The sequence below is a fragment of the Dendropsophus ebraccatus genome, chromosome 7 (assembly GCF_027789765.1).
Source record: "Dendropsophus ebraccatus isolate aDenEbr1 chromosome 7, aDenEbr1.pat, whole genome shotgun sequence".
NCBI classification, from domain to species: Eukaryota; Metazoa; Chordata; class Amphibia; order Anura; family Hylidae; genus Dendropsophus; species Dendropsophus ebraccatus.
In genome coordinates this window covers 62,653,351-62,674,219 of record NC_091460.1, presented here as the reverse complement: position 1 = coordinate 62,674,219, position 20,869 = coordinate 62,653,351, and the positions used below count along the sequence as shown (strand labels likewise).

At 43.2% G+C, this 20,869-nt stretch overlaps 1 protein-coding gene across 1 annotated transcript; it reads right to left on the bottom strand.

Annotated features, from left to right (window-relative positions):
- Nucleotides 1-1,485: 1,485 nt before the first annotated feature.
- EXOC1L (exocyst complex component 1 like) lies at nucleotides 1,486-13,440 on the bottom strand. The gene is made up of 3 exons (XM_069976540.1): nucleotides 12,763-13,440; nucleotides 2,671-2,801; nucleotides 1,486-1,749 (listed from the first exon to the last, which is right to left on the bottom strand). Exons 1-3 carry the CDS (start codon nucleotides 12,881-12,883, stop codon nucleotides 1,486-1,488), a joined length of 516 nt encoding a protein of 171 aa, XP_069832641.1. The 5' UTR covers nucleotides 12,884-13,440.
- Nucleotides 13,441-20,869: the final 7,429 nt, after the last annotated feature.

The following is a 20,869-nucleotide window of genomic DNA, read 5'->3' as shown; positions in this document are numbered from 1 at the left end:
TATGGTCCAGCCCGTTCTGTGCAATGTAACAGAGAGCAGAGCCTTTAACAGAACCAGTAACACAGGCTCCTGTGAAAAGAATCCTAATCCAAAGAGGCCAATATTGCCCAGTGTAATAGGGCCAGCGATCAGCTGTTAAACAAGTAAACACCTAATTGTTTGCTGATTGATCAATTCTGACATGCTTCAAAATCGTTGGCCACCAGCTGTGCATCTCCCCATGTGGTAGGAGATATGTGGATGAAGGCTTGTTAAAGCATAGGGCTACACAATTACCGAGCAGTATAATGAGTTCATTAAACAATGAGATTGGCATTTATGTACTAAGCAGTTTGGCACCCCTAATATGGCCTTTTGTTAAGTGTTTTTTTTAAATAATTTGCAACATTTAAGAAAACGTGCCACCTTGTATGAAACTTCAGGAAAGATAGGCACCACTCAATCAATAATATGGAGTGCAAGTGGATGGAAAAACCACTAAGCTCCAGACAAATAAAGAATCATACAAAAAGGACTCGACCTCTAATAATAATAGTTCTCTTTATTACAAAAAATGCAAAACACAGAAAAACTTGTCGAAAATGTCAGTGTAAGTGGAAAAAGTTTCAGTTACCTTGTTTGCCTGAAGTATATCAGCCTGAGCTTTGAAATGGAAACCAGCATGATCCAACCCATGATACATGTGCCAAAAGTTTGTCTCAGTAGAAAAGACATTTGAACAAGTAGGTATATAAATAGGTTTTATTTTTGGTAATATTACTGATAAGGGAAAATGAACAGTACACATTGATACTACTTTTGATACATTGGAAGTTTGGAGTTCCCACAAAGGTGATAATTCCACAGAGAAGATAATAATTCAGTGTTCATAATTTAGACATGTTTACAATCTGATATATTCATTATAGCCTAAGCCCCCCCTCATAATATGTGTACATCAGAGGGTGCACATCCTTCCACTAGAGGGCAGTCCCACTGTCTTCATGCTGCGCTTCTAAATGTGCGTGGGGCATGATGGTGGTTGTTCAGGCTGCTGGGCCCACAACTATGAAATCTCCTGACTGGTCATGGCCTGTATGTGAATTCCATCTTTTATATACTTTAGTTGTGATTTTGTTTTTCAAGAAAAAAAAATATTTACTATGTCAACCTTGGTGTAATCCCTTTATTGTACTTTATGATGATTTATCTTTTTACTTAAGACTTAAGAAGTAATCCTGCCTATCCCTACATTCATCATTTAGTTAACATTTACTAACTCAGTAAAGACTGAGAAATGCTTTTAGCTTATTCCCATTATATATTAACACCCAAAACACCCCAAGTTCAATAACAATCTGACTGACATAAATCATGTAATCTACAACCTGGACTGTGCATGCTCTATTACTAGCATAGTTAATCTAGACAGACCTAACAACAGTTCACTTGTGACTTTTAAGAGATCATTGGATGGGGTTACCTCTTTGCTGCTTACCATGTTACCTACGGTATAGGACATAAAGATAAGCACAGAAGATTAGATGCATAAAAACATATTCTCATAAGTACTAAGCAGTCCCCGTTGTTTGAAGACCAGATGACACCATCTTCTATGTAGGAGGAGTCAAAATTTAACACCTTGATATCCCTCTTTGTGTGGAGAGTGTTCAGTTTAATTAAACATCGAGCAAAGGCGTACTTGGAGGCACAGCTGTAGGCTTCCACATTACAGACTTCATCAAACATCATGTCAAAATATGGGTTGTCCTATAAAATATTAAGGAAAAGTTACATATAAAAGTTACATCTGGCACAAAACACAAAGTCCAAGTGCAAAAATAGAAAATAAGACATACTTGACTGCCCTAATCTTTTTGATGGCCCCCAGGTCCAGTGCTCTTCTCATCTTGCTTCTTGTGACCTGTCCATGCAAGAACTGCCCACTTAAACAGCTACAGAATAAGTGGGGCCACTACTATGACCAATGACTGGTTGAGAAGGCAGGTTTTGTATGAACGGCATGTTACAGGAAGCAGAAAAAAATGGAAAGCATGAGGGATGGAATCGCAGTGGCAGGGATCAGGGCAGGTGAGTATTGATTATTTTTTATCTTTGCAAGTAACTGAACTGGAAATTTGTAATTATTGTAATTAGAAATCTAAATGTTGTAGTGTTTTTATTGTGACTAATACCTATGTGTTATTAGTAACTTATTTTATATTTATTTATTTGCGATGACAAGGAGTTTTATTGACATTAATGTATTTAATATAGTAATATACAGTAAGATAAAAAGATGCAGTAAAAGTAAATGACCTTTATTCCTTCATCAGATCATGGAGTAGAGGCTGCACAAGCGACAACAGACTGTGTGCTTCATCTAGGCCCTCAGGTCCATTTCCCGCTTGTGAAACCTCTACTCCACGACCCGATTAAGGAATAAAGGTCTTTTACTTTCACCAGTGGTGAGTGCCGCATCTTTCCTCTTACTGTATATACGCTGAATGGACTACATATGCTGAGCACCACTTGAAGGTACAGTATATAAGAGCCAGAGACTATGGAGCTGTTCAAGCCGTGATATCTTAACGGCTGTGTATGCAATTAGGCCCTAGTGTGTAATGCCGGGATATAGTTTCTGTTTGTGATTTAATATAGTAATATTTATTCTTTTTCCTAAAAACTTACAGTATCTGGTTCTCTCCCATCAATATATTGGAGATCTTTCAGAAACCACATTTCAGCCACTTCGTATTTCTCATCTAAACAAGCTCTGTAGTGTTTCACCAAGCATATATGAACTTCCTCCTCCTTAGCCACTGGAAGACATAATTACAATATTACACAGTCTCATGCAATGATATATAATGTACATGAATCATCTGGCTGAAATATTCAAAGACTTTAACATTCCTCCCGGGACTCATTGAAGTGGCAATGAAGATTATGTATAGATGTCTTTTATCTATAATTTATCTCCTTCTATTTCAGATGTCAAGTTGAAAATCAACAAGGACAGTGAGTTTTGTTAAATGCATTAGACAATTTATCAAAGTTTATCTATACCTGATTTCTAATGAGGTTTTTGGCTTTAATGCATGTCTTTATTTTTGCCTTCTGGGTTCTATCGGTTTATGAAAGTAGGGGTCATGCTTGTCTACGGGAAATTAATTCCCCCCCCCCCCCACACTGATATAGAGCTTATTATGTTAGTTCTCTCCATCTTGTCTTATGGGTCTTTAACATGCATCAATTTTCAGCCTTCCATGGCCACAAATGAGCACTGATCAGCAAGATCAGCACTTGCTTTCAGTGCCTTTACAAGGTAAGACTAATCACATGGCCAAAACGCATAAACCATTGCTGTATAGTCTCCATAAAGAGGAACTCCAGCAATCCCGTCACAAAATTAAATGCTTGAAAAGCATATAGGTGTACGTGCTGCGGAATCTGTTGGCGCTATATAATTAAAACTTATTATTATTATTATAGATGCACTCACCGATCCCCCACTGATCGTTTGACATTTTTCCCACTTGCCTATGCTACTTCAAACTTTTACAATTGCTCCAAGTTTACATCATGGCATCTGCCTGGAAAACTACATCTCCCAGCATGCATTGCACCTCAGAGCCTACTGCTGGGTACCCACCCCTGTCTAGTAGTATCTGCCCACCAATGGCTTGAACTGCTTCTACTTTTCACAGCAAACATAGAATCTTTTTATCTGTCAGTCTTTCTGTCTATACACGCAAATACATGCATGCATGATGTCGGCTGATCGTTGTCTTTCAACAGGCTGAAACATCTTTGATTTAGATAGCAGCGATCTGCTGCTGTCACTCTGTGAAATAGGAGCAGCGGCAGCAGGCCGCCACTATTTTCTATGGGCTGCCTGGACGATCTAGCGATCACCCGAGCAGCCCCCCCCCCCCTGCAGCTCCCTGTGGCCCCCCAGCTCTTACTCATTCGCTGCCAACGCATGTAATTGTCATGAATGTGCCTGTGCCGAACTCCGTGCCCCCCTTGGCTCGTGCTGCTCGCCTGAGATGGCGCTGATATTCAGTGTTTTTGTATGTTTGTGCGGTGTCCTGGGCCTTGTCTGAACACTGGCCTTTTTCCTTCTGTGTTTGTTCAGCCACACCCGCTTTGCCTGAGATACTCCTGGCCACTCCGGAGTTAACTCTGATGCTGGTTAGCTTGTCTGACAGACTGTTCTTCCTGCCAGTCAGGTTGCTCTTGCCCCAGGTGTTCTGAGGAGATTAGGGGTCTGGTCCAATCAGCTCCTGCACTGGATCTCTGGTCTCCTATATAGTGTCTGCCAGCCTGCCTCTCACGGCCGGATATTGAGCTTGTCTCTGCCTGGTTCTGTTTCTCTTGCTCTGTTTATCCTTACTCTTCTGCTGTGTATTCTGACTATCCCTGCTTGCTGCCTGCCCCTGACCATATTGCCTGTTTATTGACCTTGCTTTTTGGATTGTGTTTTTGTACTGCGCTCCCGATTGTTGTGACCCAGACTGTCGACCAATCTTTATTGTGTTTTGTCTGTCTGTCTTGTCTTTGTGTCCCACCTAGCCAGTGCAGGGACCGCCGCCCAGTTGCTCGCCGCCATCTTAGGGCAGATTGTGGCAAGTAGGTAGAGGACAGTGGGCGGGCTGAGCTTAGGGCTCACTGTCTTGTCTTGTCCTGCTGTCCGGTTCCTGACAGTAATAGTGCCGGTAGCGAGTAGGAAACGAGGAGAAAGCGAGCAGGTCGTACCTAACAGGTCGGCACTCGTTTGCTCCTCTGAATCACGGCATGTAATAGGAGCTTTACACTCCTGATCCCACAGCTGCATCAATATATCAAAAAGTAGCAGCACTCCACTGATGTGGACAGAAACATCACTGCTTTGATCCACTAGCTTAGAATATGGGTGGGGATTTAACATTCATTGTTATCAGCCACACATCTTGTTTTTACACAGTGAGATGTGCGGCCAATAACAATATATTTTACTGCCGCACAAAAGATGTGATCAGCTGAAGAGTGTGAATTTTCCTGCTTATCAACTGACCGCTCACACTTTTACACAAACCAACTATCTGCAGAATGAGTGTTTCTAGGAATGCTCATTGCTGATAATAGGCCACTGTAAAAGGGCCTTAAAGGGGTACTCCGGACCGGGGGGTATTTTTGAGGATCGCCGGGGAAGAATTGTAAAGTGCTGCGGAATCTGTTGGCGCTATATAAATAAAAATTATTATTAATTATTATTATTATAGGGGTGGGAATTGAAGCCGGAGGTCACTTACCTCCCCCGTTCCAGCACCGGTGCCCGGATTGCGCCGCCCGGTACTCCCATCCCCCAGCAGCTTCCTGGTCAGAGCTGCCGCATGAGACGTGACGTCTCATGGCAGCTCTGCCAATCAGCAGCCGTAGCGGAGTCCCGCCTCGGCTGCTAAATGGCAGAGCTGCCTTGAGACGTCACGTCTCATGTGGTAGCTCTGACCAGAAAGCTGCCGCGGGATGGGAGTACCGGGTGGCGCGATCCGGGCAACGGCGCTGGAACGGGGGAGGTAAGTGACCTCCAGCTTCAATTTCCACCCCCTCCCCGGCGATCCTCAAAAATACCTGGCCCGGAGTACCCCTTTAAGACTCCAAAACAGCAGTGTATGACGAGGGGTAAAAAACTCTATTTTGCATTTATTATACAGTATATACAAAATAACATGAACATCATCATGAATATAACTTCTTTGAGAAGATGCGTTGAAATCTGGAGAAGCAAAATGCATATTAAAAAAAAACATTGTTGGAAAGTAGTTTATACTTTTCCTCTTAAAGGTATCACTCATGCTTGGCTGTAGACATGTTTGTATTAGGTCCTGTGATCTGTGTCCTGAACCTCATGGCTAGCTGACACAATTGCTATGTAGTTTTAGTGTATATGGTGGTATAGTAATGAAAAAACACAAATATACTCATACAGCAATATAAGAGGAAGCTTATAGCTTATGTAATAGCATTGTCCACCATTTATACTATATAGGTAGGTTTAACTAAGGTAATAGCATTGCATGGAATTCATTTATTACATAAAACAGAATCTATAGATAGGAGTAACATTATACTAAGCAGCATCAGCTCAAGAAGCTTAACAAATGTTAAGAGTATGGCCCCATGATGCAGCTACCTTATGCAGACCATACCTTATGGGGGTCAATGACTATATAGTTTCATTGGTGCTACCACAGTTATGCTGGACCTTACCTTTATAGCATGAGTAACACATAATATGAAGGGCATGATTCAATTACATATCAACAGAAAATGCAACAGCAACCCACAGGTGCAAGCGCTTATAGCAAATACTCCTCCCTGCAAACACACAAGAAAAACCTGCTCTGTAGATATTAAAAAATGAGGATCTTAGCAAACTATTTGATCAAACAGAGTGTACCATGTCACCAACGTTAAGGTGTCCTCAGAGACATGGTCCTTCTCTAGCATTTTCACACTAGCAATGGCCTCTCCTGGGCTAACATTAAGCCTAGAACTGGCCAGATAGGATCCAAATAATCTCTTTTAATAGAACCCTTGGGACATGGGTGGAGTGCAAGCACACAGGAGGTAGCCACACACCCCATACGCAACAGAAAAAAAAGAAAAAATGGCAGCACATCTATGCCTCTGTTCACACTGCAGGTTGCACGCTGCATGTGGCTTAAGTACAGACAAAAATACAGAAAGTGCAACAGCAACCTACAGGTGCCTAAACAGTAGCCTCCAACTGTGCAACAGTCCCCTTCTAAGATCATGTGACGGATAGGGAAAAGGACAGGAATAATTAGGTCATACTAGCCAGGTCCAAACAGGGGAATAGGTCAGGAACACAATCACAAAACAGAGACATCAAGATATCAAGCCGAGGTCAGAAAGTCCAGCACATCAAAAACCAAATCACAGAGACAAAGGGAAATCCTAGGTACAGGCAGAGGTCATTAGAACAACAAGTATCAGCCGGTGGATAAATGCTAGTGAGGCTAAAAAACCAAATCACAGGCAAAAGCATAGGGGGTGCAACATCATGGCTGTAACCTCTGGAAAATACAGTCCCAGTCATGGTAAATAAAAGTCATTTTCTCCACTCTGGGATCAGAGGGCACTCAGATGGACAGCATCTGAATGTTGTTCTCCTGACCTGTCAGATCTCAGGGGCCAATTGGTGAGGCCCAAGTAACCTGACAGGTCCTCTTAAAGGTTTGGAAAAAGATAAGTTAGTGGAATTATGAAAATGCAGTAATAAATTCAAGTTCAGTATATAGATTCTTCTCATTCCAAGAGCACAGGTGCCGTAGACCGTGGGAGCAGCGCACGCATGCTTATGTGAGCATTGGCTTTAGCCTCTCAGTGCGCATGCACAGCCAGTCGGTGTCAAAGTTCATGGCTGACGCCACTCCCAAAAAACACGAGTGGACATGCATGCGCACTGAGGGGCTGAACCCAATGCCCACAGTTGGGACAGTCAGTGTATGTGCGCTGCTCCCCAGGTATATGGTGCCTGTGTGAGCAACAAAGAGAATAAGCCTGTGATATCAGTGGGTCATGTGCACACTGTTTGGCCCTTTCGACCATGGGTGCATTTGCAAACATAGAGACTGGTGTGAGCGTGTTGGAGGCCGCCCGGCACAGAAAATTCATGCGGAAATGGAGGAGGAAGGAGTGATGAGGTGTGCCAGAGTGCGGCACTAGCGCCTCACCACAACTCCTCTTTGACTCTTGATTACAGTGGAAGAGATGAAATTGTGCAGCGTTCCCTCCTTATTTTATGGCACTGCAAGAATAAGTTGTGAAAACTCTGACGGGTTTGTTGTCCTCTTCTGATGTGAGCAGTCAACGGAACTCTTGGAAGCTCCATAGAAAGTGTATTGCAATGCAGTCTATGGTGTTCTAGTCAGTTTCGCTAACCTCTTGCATCAGAAGAGGACAGCGTACCTGCCAGAGTGTTGAGAACGTATCATGCTGCACCAGCGTAATGATAGATAAAATGACTTGATGCTCTGTTGATAGCTGTTTGATCAAGGAGGGGAAGGACTTTTTTAACCTTGTGAGGCTAGTTTGTTTTGTGCCTCTGACTTTACATAAAAGCAAACTTCAAAATCGTAGGGACTCTGTGTGCCCTATAAAGGATACATAACTTATGTGACTTTGCCATCTGCATTGACCCTGGGGTTAAGTTCAAACACAATAAAATAAAACCAAAATACGACAATAAAATGGGTAAAAAACACAGCAATATTTTTCATCTAATTCGCTACATTAAAGGAAAATGCCAGCATGTGTGCATAATGTGCACAAATGGCTGCTTTTCCATAGACTTTAATGTAGCCCATTATTAGGTTATTTTTATCTAATGTATTTTACTGTCGTATTTTGCTTTTATTTTACTGTGTGTGAACATAGCCTTATAATGATATGATATGAAATGTAATACATGTTGTAACTCTATATGGAGAAAGGAACCTGTTATATATTTCTAGTACTGTATATTAGGCTGCTCTACTGGAACTCTATTTCTAAATACCTTATCTAGAGATTACTTTTCTTCTTGAAAGAAGTGACCCATCCACTAAGTGGATTTTTTTCCTCTACTCTTCATCCTACATCATCTTGGTTGGAACATAAGTACTCTCCCTGAAGACTCACCTCTATTTAGGTAGTTGCAGAGGCTGAGATGTGTTTAATGCAGATCAATACATTTTCTCCATATATACCACACAGATTCCATAATAATTTATTATTACCTTAGCAGTTATGTTTGCAAAATATGGTGGTGCTAAACTGACCTGTAAACTTCTGTTCTTTTAAAGAGACTCTGTCAATAGGCTTATGGTGTTCTATCTCTGGGCAGCATAAACAAGTGTCAGAGAAGCTGAACAGAATGATGTATCACTTTCATTGTTCTGTGTAGCTGATTCGGAGATATTCTCCTGATCAACATGGACAATAAGTAGTCCTCTACATTATGTGCATGAGCCCAGTAGTCCTGGATATTCATGAGAAGCAGAAAACTCCACCCACCAGCTGCTGATTGGCAGTTATCTATCCATGCTGTGTATAGGCAGACGACTGTCGATCAGCAGCTGAAGGGCAGGGGGAGGGGTGAGACAAGGATCCTATTCTCCTGCATATTAGGAGAACGGATGAACAGAATGATGTCAGTAATACACCGATCTGTTCAGCATTTCTGTCACTAGTTTATGCTGCTCTCATTTAAGGTGGCATAAACTTAGTGGCAGATTCTCTTTTTAATCCTATAAACACCTAAGTGTATATAGCAGTTAGAAATGCCCAACCGCACTAGGTATATTAATAATAATAATTACAACTATTGGGCAATCCAATTACTATGGTTTAGATGGTATGCAATTTTATGGTAAAGAATTATGTCACCCCATTGTTGTGCGTTTGTATTCAACATATACTATTTGGTATGTCAGAAATGTGATACCTGTCTTTACCACCTTGCTTCTCTGATCCAACCCTGAAGAATGAAGATGGCATTTTAATCATAGTTTTACTGAAATGCAGAGGATGAAGAGAGACATTGACATGTTGTTGGTGCACACAGTGGCGGTCTTTGGCACCAAGCACCCCAAGCGATCGCTTGGGGCCCCCAACATCCAGGGGGGCCCCCACATCCTGCTCTTGTGCTCAAGACTGCTGGACAGGGCCGCTGCCCCGCTCGCTGCTGCCATCTGAACTGTAACTATGAGCACTCGTAATGAGCGCTCATAGTTACATGCAGCAGCACTGACAGGGTGGGAGCCATTGGCTCCCTTCCTGTCAGTCACTCTTGTGGCCGCAGGAAGGGTTTTCCCTGCGGTCACAAGTGGCCGCTTTGTCCTTGTGGTGCTGGCGCTCCAGTGACATCACTGGAGCATCGGCGCCAGGACAAGGGGAGTGCAGCCTCTTGTGATCGCAGGAAAAACCCTTCCTGCAGCCACAAGAGTGAAGAGAAGAGGAGACGCCCGGACCCAGGTGAGTATAAGTGTTTGTTTTATTGGGTTATATATTATATGGAAGGGGGAGCACATCAGGGGTCTATATAAATGGGGGGAGCACACAGGGGGGCTAAATACCCCTGAATGAGAACACAGGGGGCCTATATACTAGTGGGGGAGCACATAGGGGGTATATACAACTGGCGGCAGCACACAGGGGGTCTATATACAACTGGGGCAGCACACAGGAGGTCTGTATACTTCTGGGGGAGCACACGGGGGGGCTATATATAACTGGGGGAACACACAGGGGTCTATATAGTACTGGGGTAAGCAAACAAGGGGTATATACTACTGGGGGCAGGACACAAGGGGTACATACTACTGGGGGCAACACACAGCGGTCTATTGTTTTGGAACGCGTGTCGAGGGGGGGGGCAGACATAACTTCGCTTGGGGCCCCAGAAATGCCAAGACTGCCCCTGGGTGCACATCAGTGATTTTTGGAGTCCCAGTGATTCTTCTTGTTTTTGTTTTAGCCAAAACACCCATAAATATATCAACAAAAAATGTCCATTGTGTACTCTGATCCACTATGAGGCAGTCATCCAATGTTTTAGATTAAAAAGTAATTAATAGAATAAAGGGGTTATTCAGTATCAGAAAGGAACATAGCTGCTATATTCCAGATACAGCACCACACCTGTCCTCAGTATGTATGTGGTATTGCAGATCAGTTCAATTGAAGTGAATACCACACATAATTTATTTATTTATTTTTTGGAAGAAAGCAGATTTTTTAATCCTGGGTAATTCCTTTAACTGTGAGACAAGAACACACAGTTGTAGTTAAATTTGAAAGTATATAGTACAGATATTTATGCATACATAGGCATGTGTTTTACAATGGGATAATTCCTTCCATGCTTATTAAATATTAATATTAAATGCTTTAAATGTAATTAGTTCTCATAGAACTAGCACTGACTAAGCACTGGAAGTCTGAATTGACAAAAGAATTAGGAATGTCAATTGTAATTCTGCTGCATTTGTAAATGTAAAGAGCATGGTCTCTGAATACCTTATAAACTGGCCTTTGCATCATGCCTTAACCCCTTATTTATTTTACATGCTGTTAATTACTATATTGCTTTCTACTAGTGCTATGCACACCTTCAGATCAATGTTTTCATATGCATACATATTGTGCTCTAAAATGTTTCTGTGATTGGTTTCTGCAGCTTGCATTTATTACAGTACTAGGCAAGCTAGCTGGGCTCCCTGATATGACTGTCTGTAGCCCTGTTTCTTCAGGACTCTCTTCTGAGCTGGATTTTGATCACACAAAAGTAGACTGAATGTTATGGAAAAGTAAAAAGTAACTGAGATTAAGCTGTCAGAGGGCCAGTTTGGTGGATTTGACATCAAAGGCATTGAGCAGCTTGCTAGTTATTGTAAATGTGCAAAATGCATTAGCTAAACAATTATTACAAAGACTGGGTTTTAAGGCCATGTAATCTGACAAACAAAAAAATTATGGCAAGGTATCCGAAGCCTTTAAACATGACTTCTCTGTTTGTACTCAACAGGTGAGCAAGAAACTAAACATACTGTAAGGCTGGATTCACACTAAGTTTTTGCAATCCGTTTGCAAAAACAGATGAAAAAAACGGATGCATTTGTGTGCATCCGTTTTGATCCATTTTTCTATTGACTTCCATTCTAAAAAAAATGGATCAAAACTGATCAGTTTTTTTAAGGTCAACAACGTTTTTGTGTACATAAAATGAATTTGTTTTGATCCATTTATTTTTATAATAATAATGGAAGTCTATAGAAAAAAACTGATCTAAACGGATGCACACAAATGCATCCGTTTTTTTCATCAGTATTTTAGAAAAAAACTGATGACAAAAACGGATAGCAAAAACGTAGTGTCGACAGCCAAGTATGCCTTTTCCAACAAAAGACAGTGCTTATAAGTAATGAGCTTCCAAAGTAGAGCCATGAGGTAGAGTGGATAAAAAAGGAAGTCACGATTGGTTCCTCTCGGCTTAGGTGTTCCTGAAAGTAATATTTATAGCTGTAGAAAAAGTGATAAAAACAGCATTGTGCTGTCTCCATTGTTTTGGTTCAAATTGTAAATTGGAACCTGTGGGATGAGGCAATGATTGTGAATGGACATCTAGAGAAGGAGAGATGGTGTCCATTTGTAGAGGTAATCAATCATATACTGTATGCTGTCATTATGCTGTACAGCACGCCTTATATCAAATTACCTACAATTTAACATTCTGTGTGTTGATTCATTATTTTCCTACCATGATGAGTAACAAATATTTCGTCAAAATATATAAAATATATTGTTTATTTAAGCCAGGGGTTGAAAAATCCTGAAAAAGTGTTGAATTCATGTACTGTATAATGTTCCGATCAGCATTATGTGGAACAATAACAAAGGCAATGATGCTCTGCTTTACCAGGAGACACAATACAGAATGAGATGATGTTTACCCCTGGAAATAAATGTGTGTTTGTGTGTGTATATCTATATATACCAGGAGACATAATACAGAATGCGATGATGATTATATATATATATATATATATATATATATATATATATATATATATATATATACACTATTATTCTCCATACCATACAGTAATTTACCTGCAGCTAGTCAATCTTTGTGGATTCAGTATAAGACAATGATACACAATGACAATACATGTTATTTTTATAATGACTATTACAACTGAAAGTGAAGCATTGACATACATTATATATTACCTGAAGCACATAGATAAAACCTTTCCCTGGATTTGCACTTGGTCTCGATGAACTCATACAAATTATGTCCTAAAGGTTTGAAAAGTTTTTTTTCCATGTCTTCCTTTAAGAGTGATGACATATCCAGTTGCTGATTCTCTTGTATAGTTGAGAATCATTCACACTCACAAGAGTGATCGTCTGCTTGTCCTCCTATGGTCTCCTTCGGCCTTTAAGTACCATAGAACTGCAGCACCCTAGTCTCCAGACCAGTTTCATGGAAGTCTCGCAGCAGATATCCTCTAGGTTGAGCTTTCGTGACTTCTTGTGTGGAGGGAGTTTTCCCAAGAACTCGTATTTTGACGTATATAGAGACGCAGCTTGAACATTCTTGTCATTTGTAGAGATTTTTAAACTCCAAAATGAGAGAAAAGAGAAGCTGTTTAGATTCCATTAAAATAATCTGTTAACAGCTGTCTTGATGTATTGATTCAGCTCCTCTTCCATTAAGACTATTATTACAAGTAGCAAATGAAGGCAGGGCCGTTCTTTTATACTGCTGAACACTTAACGCTTCCCACAAGTCTATACCCATGACGTTGCTGTAGAAAAGGAGCCAGACAATTCCCAGTCCAAAACCGCTTTTTAAAACCATGCAGCATCCCTTGCATTATCGCTAAGAGCACCACTTCATGAGAAGAGCTGTATTCATTTATATTCGGCACTTCCCTTCACAGGGGCCAAGAGTTATTTATTAAAAGACACTCTCTTTCTATCTGGAATCAATTTTCATTAACAGTGAATGAACCGGTGCAGTATTTCTGTATATACGTTAAATTCAGCACTGCTCCCAAATAATCCCAGAATTAGTCTGCATTTATGGCCTTCCATTCATGTGGGCATCCCTTCCTGTTATGTGACACTAAATCTACAGTACATAGCAACAAGATAGAGTATTCCTCCATTAATAGTATTCAGTAGCTAGGACTTGGATGGATTTCCTAGGACAGTTGAATGATTGTACAATAATTTCTTACTGATTAGATCAAGAAAACTGGAGACATTGGGGGAGATTTATCAAACTGGTGTAAAGTAGAATTGGCTTAGTTGCCCCGAGCAACCAATCAGATTCCTCCTTTCATTTTCCAAAGGACCTGTGATAATTGAAAAGTGGAATCTGATTGGTTGCTAGGGACAACTAAGACAATTTTACTTTACACCAGTTTCATAAATCTCCCCCATTGTCTTATATCTTGTTAATGGAATCCAGAGCTTCAAACCAACTGCCAGCAATTCACTCTTCACTCCAACTAGAAGGAATACTTCAATTTACATGGAAGGAAGTTATTGGAAAGTGAAACTGTTTTTGCAATTTGCAGAAGACATTGGCTACTATATGAGAGAATAGTACAAATCTCTTTATACCAATGCCAGTACAGGGAAATGACCAGGGAACATGCTAAGCTTTGAGCAAAGATACTGTTTTGTTTTTTTTTGTAATAAGATTTTATTTGAGTTTTCGTTATTTTGTGAAAGAAAAAGAAAACAAGACAAACACAGACATTCAACTGTCATGGATTGCACCAATGTCCACGACTTGAGAACAATAAAATAGAAATCAAACACAAAGAAAGGTGCATGTGTCTTTATTTAGTCCCATAGTCCATGAGAAGAATGGTTCCCGGGGTTCGACCGTGGCCCATCCAAATCCAAGGATGGGCAAAACCATAGAAAGGTACCTGTGAATCGCAAAAGTTAGTCAGCAATGACAACGTCTATATAACTATCTGTGTGGAGTCACCTACTGGCAGCCTGGTTGGCAGGGGGCAGTCCCAAAGAACCCAGGGTCCCAGCCAGATCACTTCTACAATACCACTCCGTAAGTCTGAAAGGGTATACAATATCTCGTATCTCTTGTGGCTGAAAATGGGATTCTATAAATGACTTCCAGCGTTTAAAGAACTTCTTGGTTCCCTGATTTTTGTGTCCCTCTGCATATATTCTGTCCACCCCAAAAAGGAGTTTCAATTGAGAGACTAGCATTGGAATGTCCGGGACTGCCTCCGACAACCAGACCTGGAACAGGCATTGCAGGGCTACATGTAGTACTATATGCACAATTTCTGGTACCACCAGCGCGTCCCCCTCAGGCTCTGGTGGCCTAAGTTGGTGGAAGAGGAATGCTTGAGGTGACTCCGGAACCCTAACCTTCCAATGTGAATGTATATAGTCTGCCACCTCCTTCCAGTATGATTGAGAATGAGTGCATTCCCTCACCCCATGCCATAGATTTGTGAGAGACTGTTTGCATTTCGGGCACGCGGTTATTCTATCAGGAAAATTAGGGGAAGGGGGGATATTGAACCCGTATAAGGCTGCATGAGCTAATTTAAAATAGGTCTCTCGCCATCGTTCATTGATAATGCAGCTCCTGATTGTATGCCATCCCTTCAAGATAGCCTCTTGAATCTGGGCATCCCCCGTCCATCGCACCCATGTGGGGCAAAGTGCTTTAGGATCAATTTTAAGAAACACGTTACGGAAGGCGTTATAAAGACCTGAGATCGTCTCTTTACGCGGCATCTCCCCTATAATGCCATCTAGTGTATGTTCCTGTGACTCCACTGCCAGGTTCCGTAATCTAGTAGAACAGAAGGAGTGCAGTTGAGTAATGTAAAGAAAATGAGCTGAGGGAAGGTTAAACTGTTCGGAGATTTCCCGTGGGGATAGCCACCTCTTTGTAGTGGGGTTCATTAAAGCACCTGCGGACATCAATCTTCTTCCCCTCCATACCTGCCCCCAGGCTGGGTTGCTTCTCCATGGCATCTCTGGGTGACCAAATAAGGGCATGCGCTTGGATAATAGAAAAGGTACCTTAAACATCTTACGTACCTCCCTCCAAGCCATTATGGTATCCCTCAATACTATGGAGCTCTTAACTTCTGTCGGTAATTTAAGTATGGAGGTATGTAAAAGAGCCACCGGATGCCATGGGAAGGCAAGAGCCTTTTCTAGCACCACGTTAGAATGAAATGAGGTGTCATGAATCCAGTCCAGAACATGTCTAAAAAGACAAACAATATTGTAGCCCCTTATGTTTGGGAAGTTAAGTCCCCCTTCGGATTTGCAAAGTGCCAGTTTCGGAAATGCTATTCTGGGGCGTTTGCCTGCCCATATGAATTTGGAGAACGCCTGGCGCATACGGGTGACATCTGTATGCTTGAGTAGAAGTGGCAGAGTCTGCAGTGGGTACAACAATCTGGCAAGACTAATCATCTTCACCAGATGACAGCAACCTAAAAAGGCCAGGGGGAGATGGGCCCATTTCTGCAATTCCGTAGTTATCTTATGAAACAAGGGCGGATAGTTCAATGTATACAAAGATTCAGGAGTTTTACCTATTTCTATGCCTAAGTAGGTAATGTGTGAGGACGCTATTTTAACTGGTAAGTGACGTATGGACTGGAGCCATCTAGGGGGAGCTGAGCCCAGTGGGAGAAGATCATTCTTGGCAATATTAATTCTATATCCCGATAATTTCCCATAATCCTCTAAAAAAGAAAGAATGCGTGGGATGCTATCCTGAGGGTTGTTGAGGAAAAGAAGGATATCATCGGCAAAAAGAGTAAGCCGAACCATTTGGGACCCCACCTTGATCCCTTCGTATAGCGAGGAGCCATCCAAGTATCTCGCCAGCGGCTCGATTGCCAGATCGAAGAGAAGGGGGGACAAAGGACACCCCTACGTGTCCCCCTGTATAGCGGTATTGGGGCTTACAATAGACCAGGTGTATGGACCCTTGCCAGGGGATCATTATAAAGGCCACCCAGAAGACCCCTCACCTTTCCCTGTATCCCAAACCTCTCGAGCACCGCCCACAGCCAGTCCCAGCAGACGCTGTCAAAGGCTTTCTCTGCGTCTAAAGCCAACAAGGCTGGTGCCTCCCCTGACTGTGGGCGGTGTCGCACTCTGTCTAAGACCGTCAGAATTTTTCCAATATTGGTCACCGCTGACCTATTTCTGACAAAGCCCACCTGCGTGTCTTTTACTAAATCAGGCAAAAAGTCCGCTAATCTGTCTGCCAGAATTTTTGTTAGTAGTTTAATGTCAGCATTTATTAGTGAGAGGGGCCTGTAGGATGCAGGGTCTTGTGGTTCTTTACCAGGTTTAGGGATGACCTTGATGTACGCCATTTTGGCACCCAACGGGACAGACCCTGTAGCCAACATGTCGTTAAAGTGGTTAGTAAGGCTCGGTGTGACCTGGTCTACAAGGGCTTTGAAAAATTCTCCGGTGTAGCCATCGGGTCCAGGGGCCTTGCCATTGTGAGCTGCCTTGATCACTCTGCGGACCTCAGCTTCTGATACATCCGCATAGAGGACATCGCGTTGTTCCTCGGACAATGAAGGTAAGTCAAGCTCGCTTAGAAAGAAAGGATGACAAGGGCCCCGGGTCCGAGGGGGGAGAAGCATAAAGGTTGGTATAGTAATTTTCCAATATTTTATTAATCTGTTTTGGCTTGGTGTGAAGCGTCCCAGAAGTATCCTTAAGGGCCAGGACATGTGATGGCGGTCTCCTACCTACTGCCAGTCTAGCCAATAAACGCCCAGCCTTGTTACCGAATCTGAAGTATTCTGCGTTAGTGTGGGAGCGATAAATCTTTTCCCTCCGTTCCAACCACAGTTCATAATCTTCCCGGGATTTCTGCCAGATCTCTCTGTTAGTGTCAGAGGGGTCCTGGAGAAAAGCCGTATAAGCCTCACGCAATTTGTCACTCGCGATTTTATAGTGAGAGGCAGTACGCTTTTTTAGGGCCGTGACGTGGGATATTAGCCTACCCCTCAGGACCGACTTAGCCGCTTCCCAAAAAAGCTGGGGGGTAGCTTTATGTTGTGAGTTATGGTAAGTCATATTCTGTCCACCACCCCCTGACTACCTCGATAAAAGATTCATCCATCATAAGGAAAGATGGGAACCGCCAGATATGGTCCAAACCCACCGGGCTAGATGTGTTGAGTTTCAGAACAATCGGTGCGTGATCAGAAATGATAAGGTCTTTGTGTTCCACCCACTGCAGTCTGCGCACAGCTAAGGGGCTAAGTAGAGTGTAGTCGATACACGACCACGACTGATGGGAGTGAGAGAAATGTGTGAAGTATCATCAGGGTGTGTGAAGCGCCAGGCATCCTCCAGATCCACCTGCTCTAGGAAACCAGGCAAGACTTTATCCCTGGCTCGAGGTGCGGAGCTCCCCTGGCCTTTTCTATCCTCGATTGGGTTCAGTACCGTATTAAGGTCCCCTCCTAAAACCTTCCATGGGGTGAGGTCTGCGTTTACCTTAAGGACCAAATCAGAGAAGAACACGTGATTTTCCCCATTTGGGGCATAGACATTATTAACACTATACACCTCTCCCTGGTAGTCCAACTGAAGGTATGACAATCTACCTTCATTGTCATGCTCATGAGAGACTAGGGAGAATGCAAAAGATTTATAGAGCAGAGTTATGACTCCCACTTTACCCTCTACTGAGGGAGATCCAAACACTGTGCCAACCCATAGCCGTTGCATCCTCTGAATGTCCTCCTCTCCCAGGTGGGTCTCTTGCAAAAGAACTATATCAGGGTGAAAGCGCTTCAGGTAGCGCAGAATTTTAATGCGCTTGTTGGGTGATTTTAACCCTTTCACATTCCATGTCACTATGGTAGGCATGGTACGGCAATACAGAAAGGTACAATGAACGGATACTTCAGGAGATGGGCTAGCACAGCGATCAGAACCCCCCTACCATACAATAGTAGCATACCCCACGGTCCCCCGTGACCACAGGCCCTCCCAAGGACATGAACATGCTCTCTGACGCACCAACAACACAAACTGACAAAACAAGACAAACAATACATGAAAACAAGGCTCTTAGGGAGTGTTGTCTATAAGTACAACCCCCCCTTATTTGAGTAATGGACTTCTCTTTTTTCAGACAGGTGGCTCACTACCGGGAGACACGAGAAATTAACTGGTATAACGAGCACCTATCAGGTGTGAAGTGATATGCTGAGCAAACTATCATAAGGCACACAACGCGGAAAAACAAGTTAAGTGGTATAGAACTGTAAAGCTGAACAATGTAATCAGAGTACCACCATAAGTGACTGATGGCATCATACAGGGCTGTCTCTACATGCACGGCCTCCTCATGAGAAGCAGCCAAGGGACTCTCCCCCACCGTCAGTCCGGGGACGGTGGACGAGAGCGTCAGGGTCGCTGGGAACGTGACGGCCCATCACGCCGTCTCACTCCCTCTCTGGCAGGCCTATTGGATCTCCTGGCTGAAGTGTCCCTCGGTGACCTCTCTCTTGGTGGTGATCTGCAGGGAGACTGTGGTCTCGGTCGGGAGTTCGGTGATAGGGAACGCAGCGAGTCCAGGGCTGCCTCAGCTTTCCTGGGTGATGAATAGGAGGAAATCGAGCCGTCGCTATGGAACACTCGAAGTATAGCAGGGTATTGTAACTGGAATCTCTTATTTGCTTTGTATAGGTCCGTGCATACATTGCTGAAAGCCTTTCTCCTTTTAGTGACCTCCGCAGAGAAGTCCTCAAATACAAGCAGCTGCATGCCATTTACTTCTAGAGGTCGCTGCATCACCTATAAGAACGTAGCCAGGCCATCTTATCATTGTAGTCCAGGAGACGGAGGATCACTTGTCTCGGTCTGTTATTTAGCTGACTGTGGGTCTCCCCCCTGATCTGTGGGTTAGGGCCTAAGCGATGCACCCTTTCTATGCGACAAGCATATGGCAGGTTAAGGGCTTTAGGGATATCTCTTTCGCAAAAGGCCTGCAGGTCGCTCGGAGAAACTTTCTCACTAATGCCCACAACTCTTAAATTATTCCGTCGCGACCTATTCTCAAGGTCATCCATTTTGTCTGCCATGACCTCTGATTCGCTCACTAACTGACGTAAGCGACAGCGTAGATAGTCATTTTCATCCTCTAGAGAGGAGACCCTTTGCTCTACTACAGTGAGTCTGTCAGCATTGTCCTTCACCTCAGACTGAATCTTTGTAAGGGAGGACCTGAGTGCATCCTCTAGGATCCTTTGTATGTCAGGAGCAATATGTCTGGTGACTGCAGCTGCTAGTGCAGCAAAATCTATGGGCCCGACCCCTGCTGTATATGGGGTATGTCCTCCCCCGCACCTGGCTCTGTGGAAGACGTGGATGGCGGGTCTGGCTGTGCTGTCTGGGGCCGTTCTATATCTCCTGGCGCCATCTTGGGTAGCTGTGTGTCTTCCCCGTCGGAGGTGCCGCCGGTAACTGGCTGCTTTGTCGTGCTTCTGAGGACGTACCTGTCCATCCGCAGCTCCAGCAGCTCCCCCAGTACGTTCTCCTACTGGAGTGCTCGGTCGGTCGCCGATTCGGCTGTTCTGTGCGGGTAGCGTGTCTGTGTGACCCGGGAGCTCTGCCTCAGCACATGCTGCCTGGCCGCACTGGAACCGGAAGTCCCCGATAATGTTTTGTTAAGTTTTAAATAAAAATGGGCACTGCCAGTTATAACAAGTTTTCACCTGTCCTAGAAACATGTACAAAGTCTTGAATTGGTTCGGTTTTGGGTTTTTATACCCTCACAAATTGTTAGAGCTGGAAGAAATGCATGGCTAAGTAGTCTTTATTGTAAGTCTGTGAAGGCTATCTCCTGCAGTGAGACAGGGAACGCAACAAGCCAATCACTTCTCCTGGCTCTATCTAATCGCTGTAGAAGGTCAAAACACCCCAACCGATCAAAAGTACTGTAATATACAGATAGCACCCATTACATGTGAAGTGGACTCAGATCCTCAGCCCGATCCATATGTCCCTCCACATGAATCACATCCTAGTATTTGATTTGCCGGAGAGGGCTAATCCTATGATGCCAGGTTAGTCCTTCAAGCTGGTAACGCTAAACAGATAAACACGTTTTAAGCTAACTTTGACTATGACAGTACTTATAGCAATGTACAGTTCTTTTAATTTCTGCAAAGCTGTCTGGATCTATGATGCTTTATGCTGTTAGCTCTGGTCATCAGATATGCAGTCAGACCAGCATTTTTGTTTCTATTGCTCTCATGTGAAACCGACCTGCCGTTTT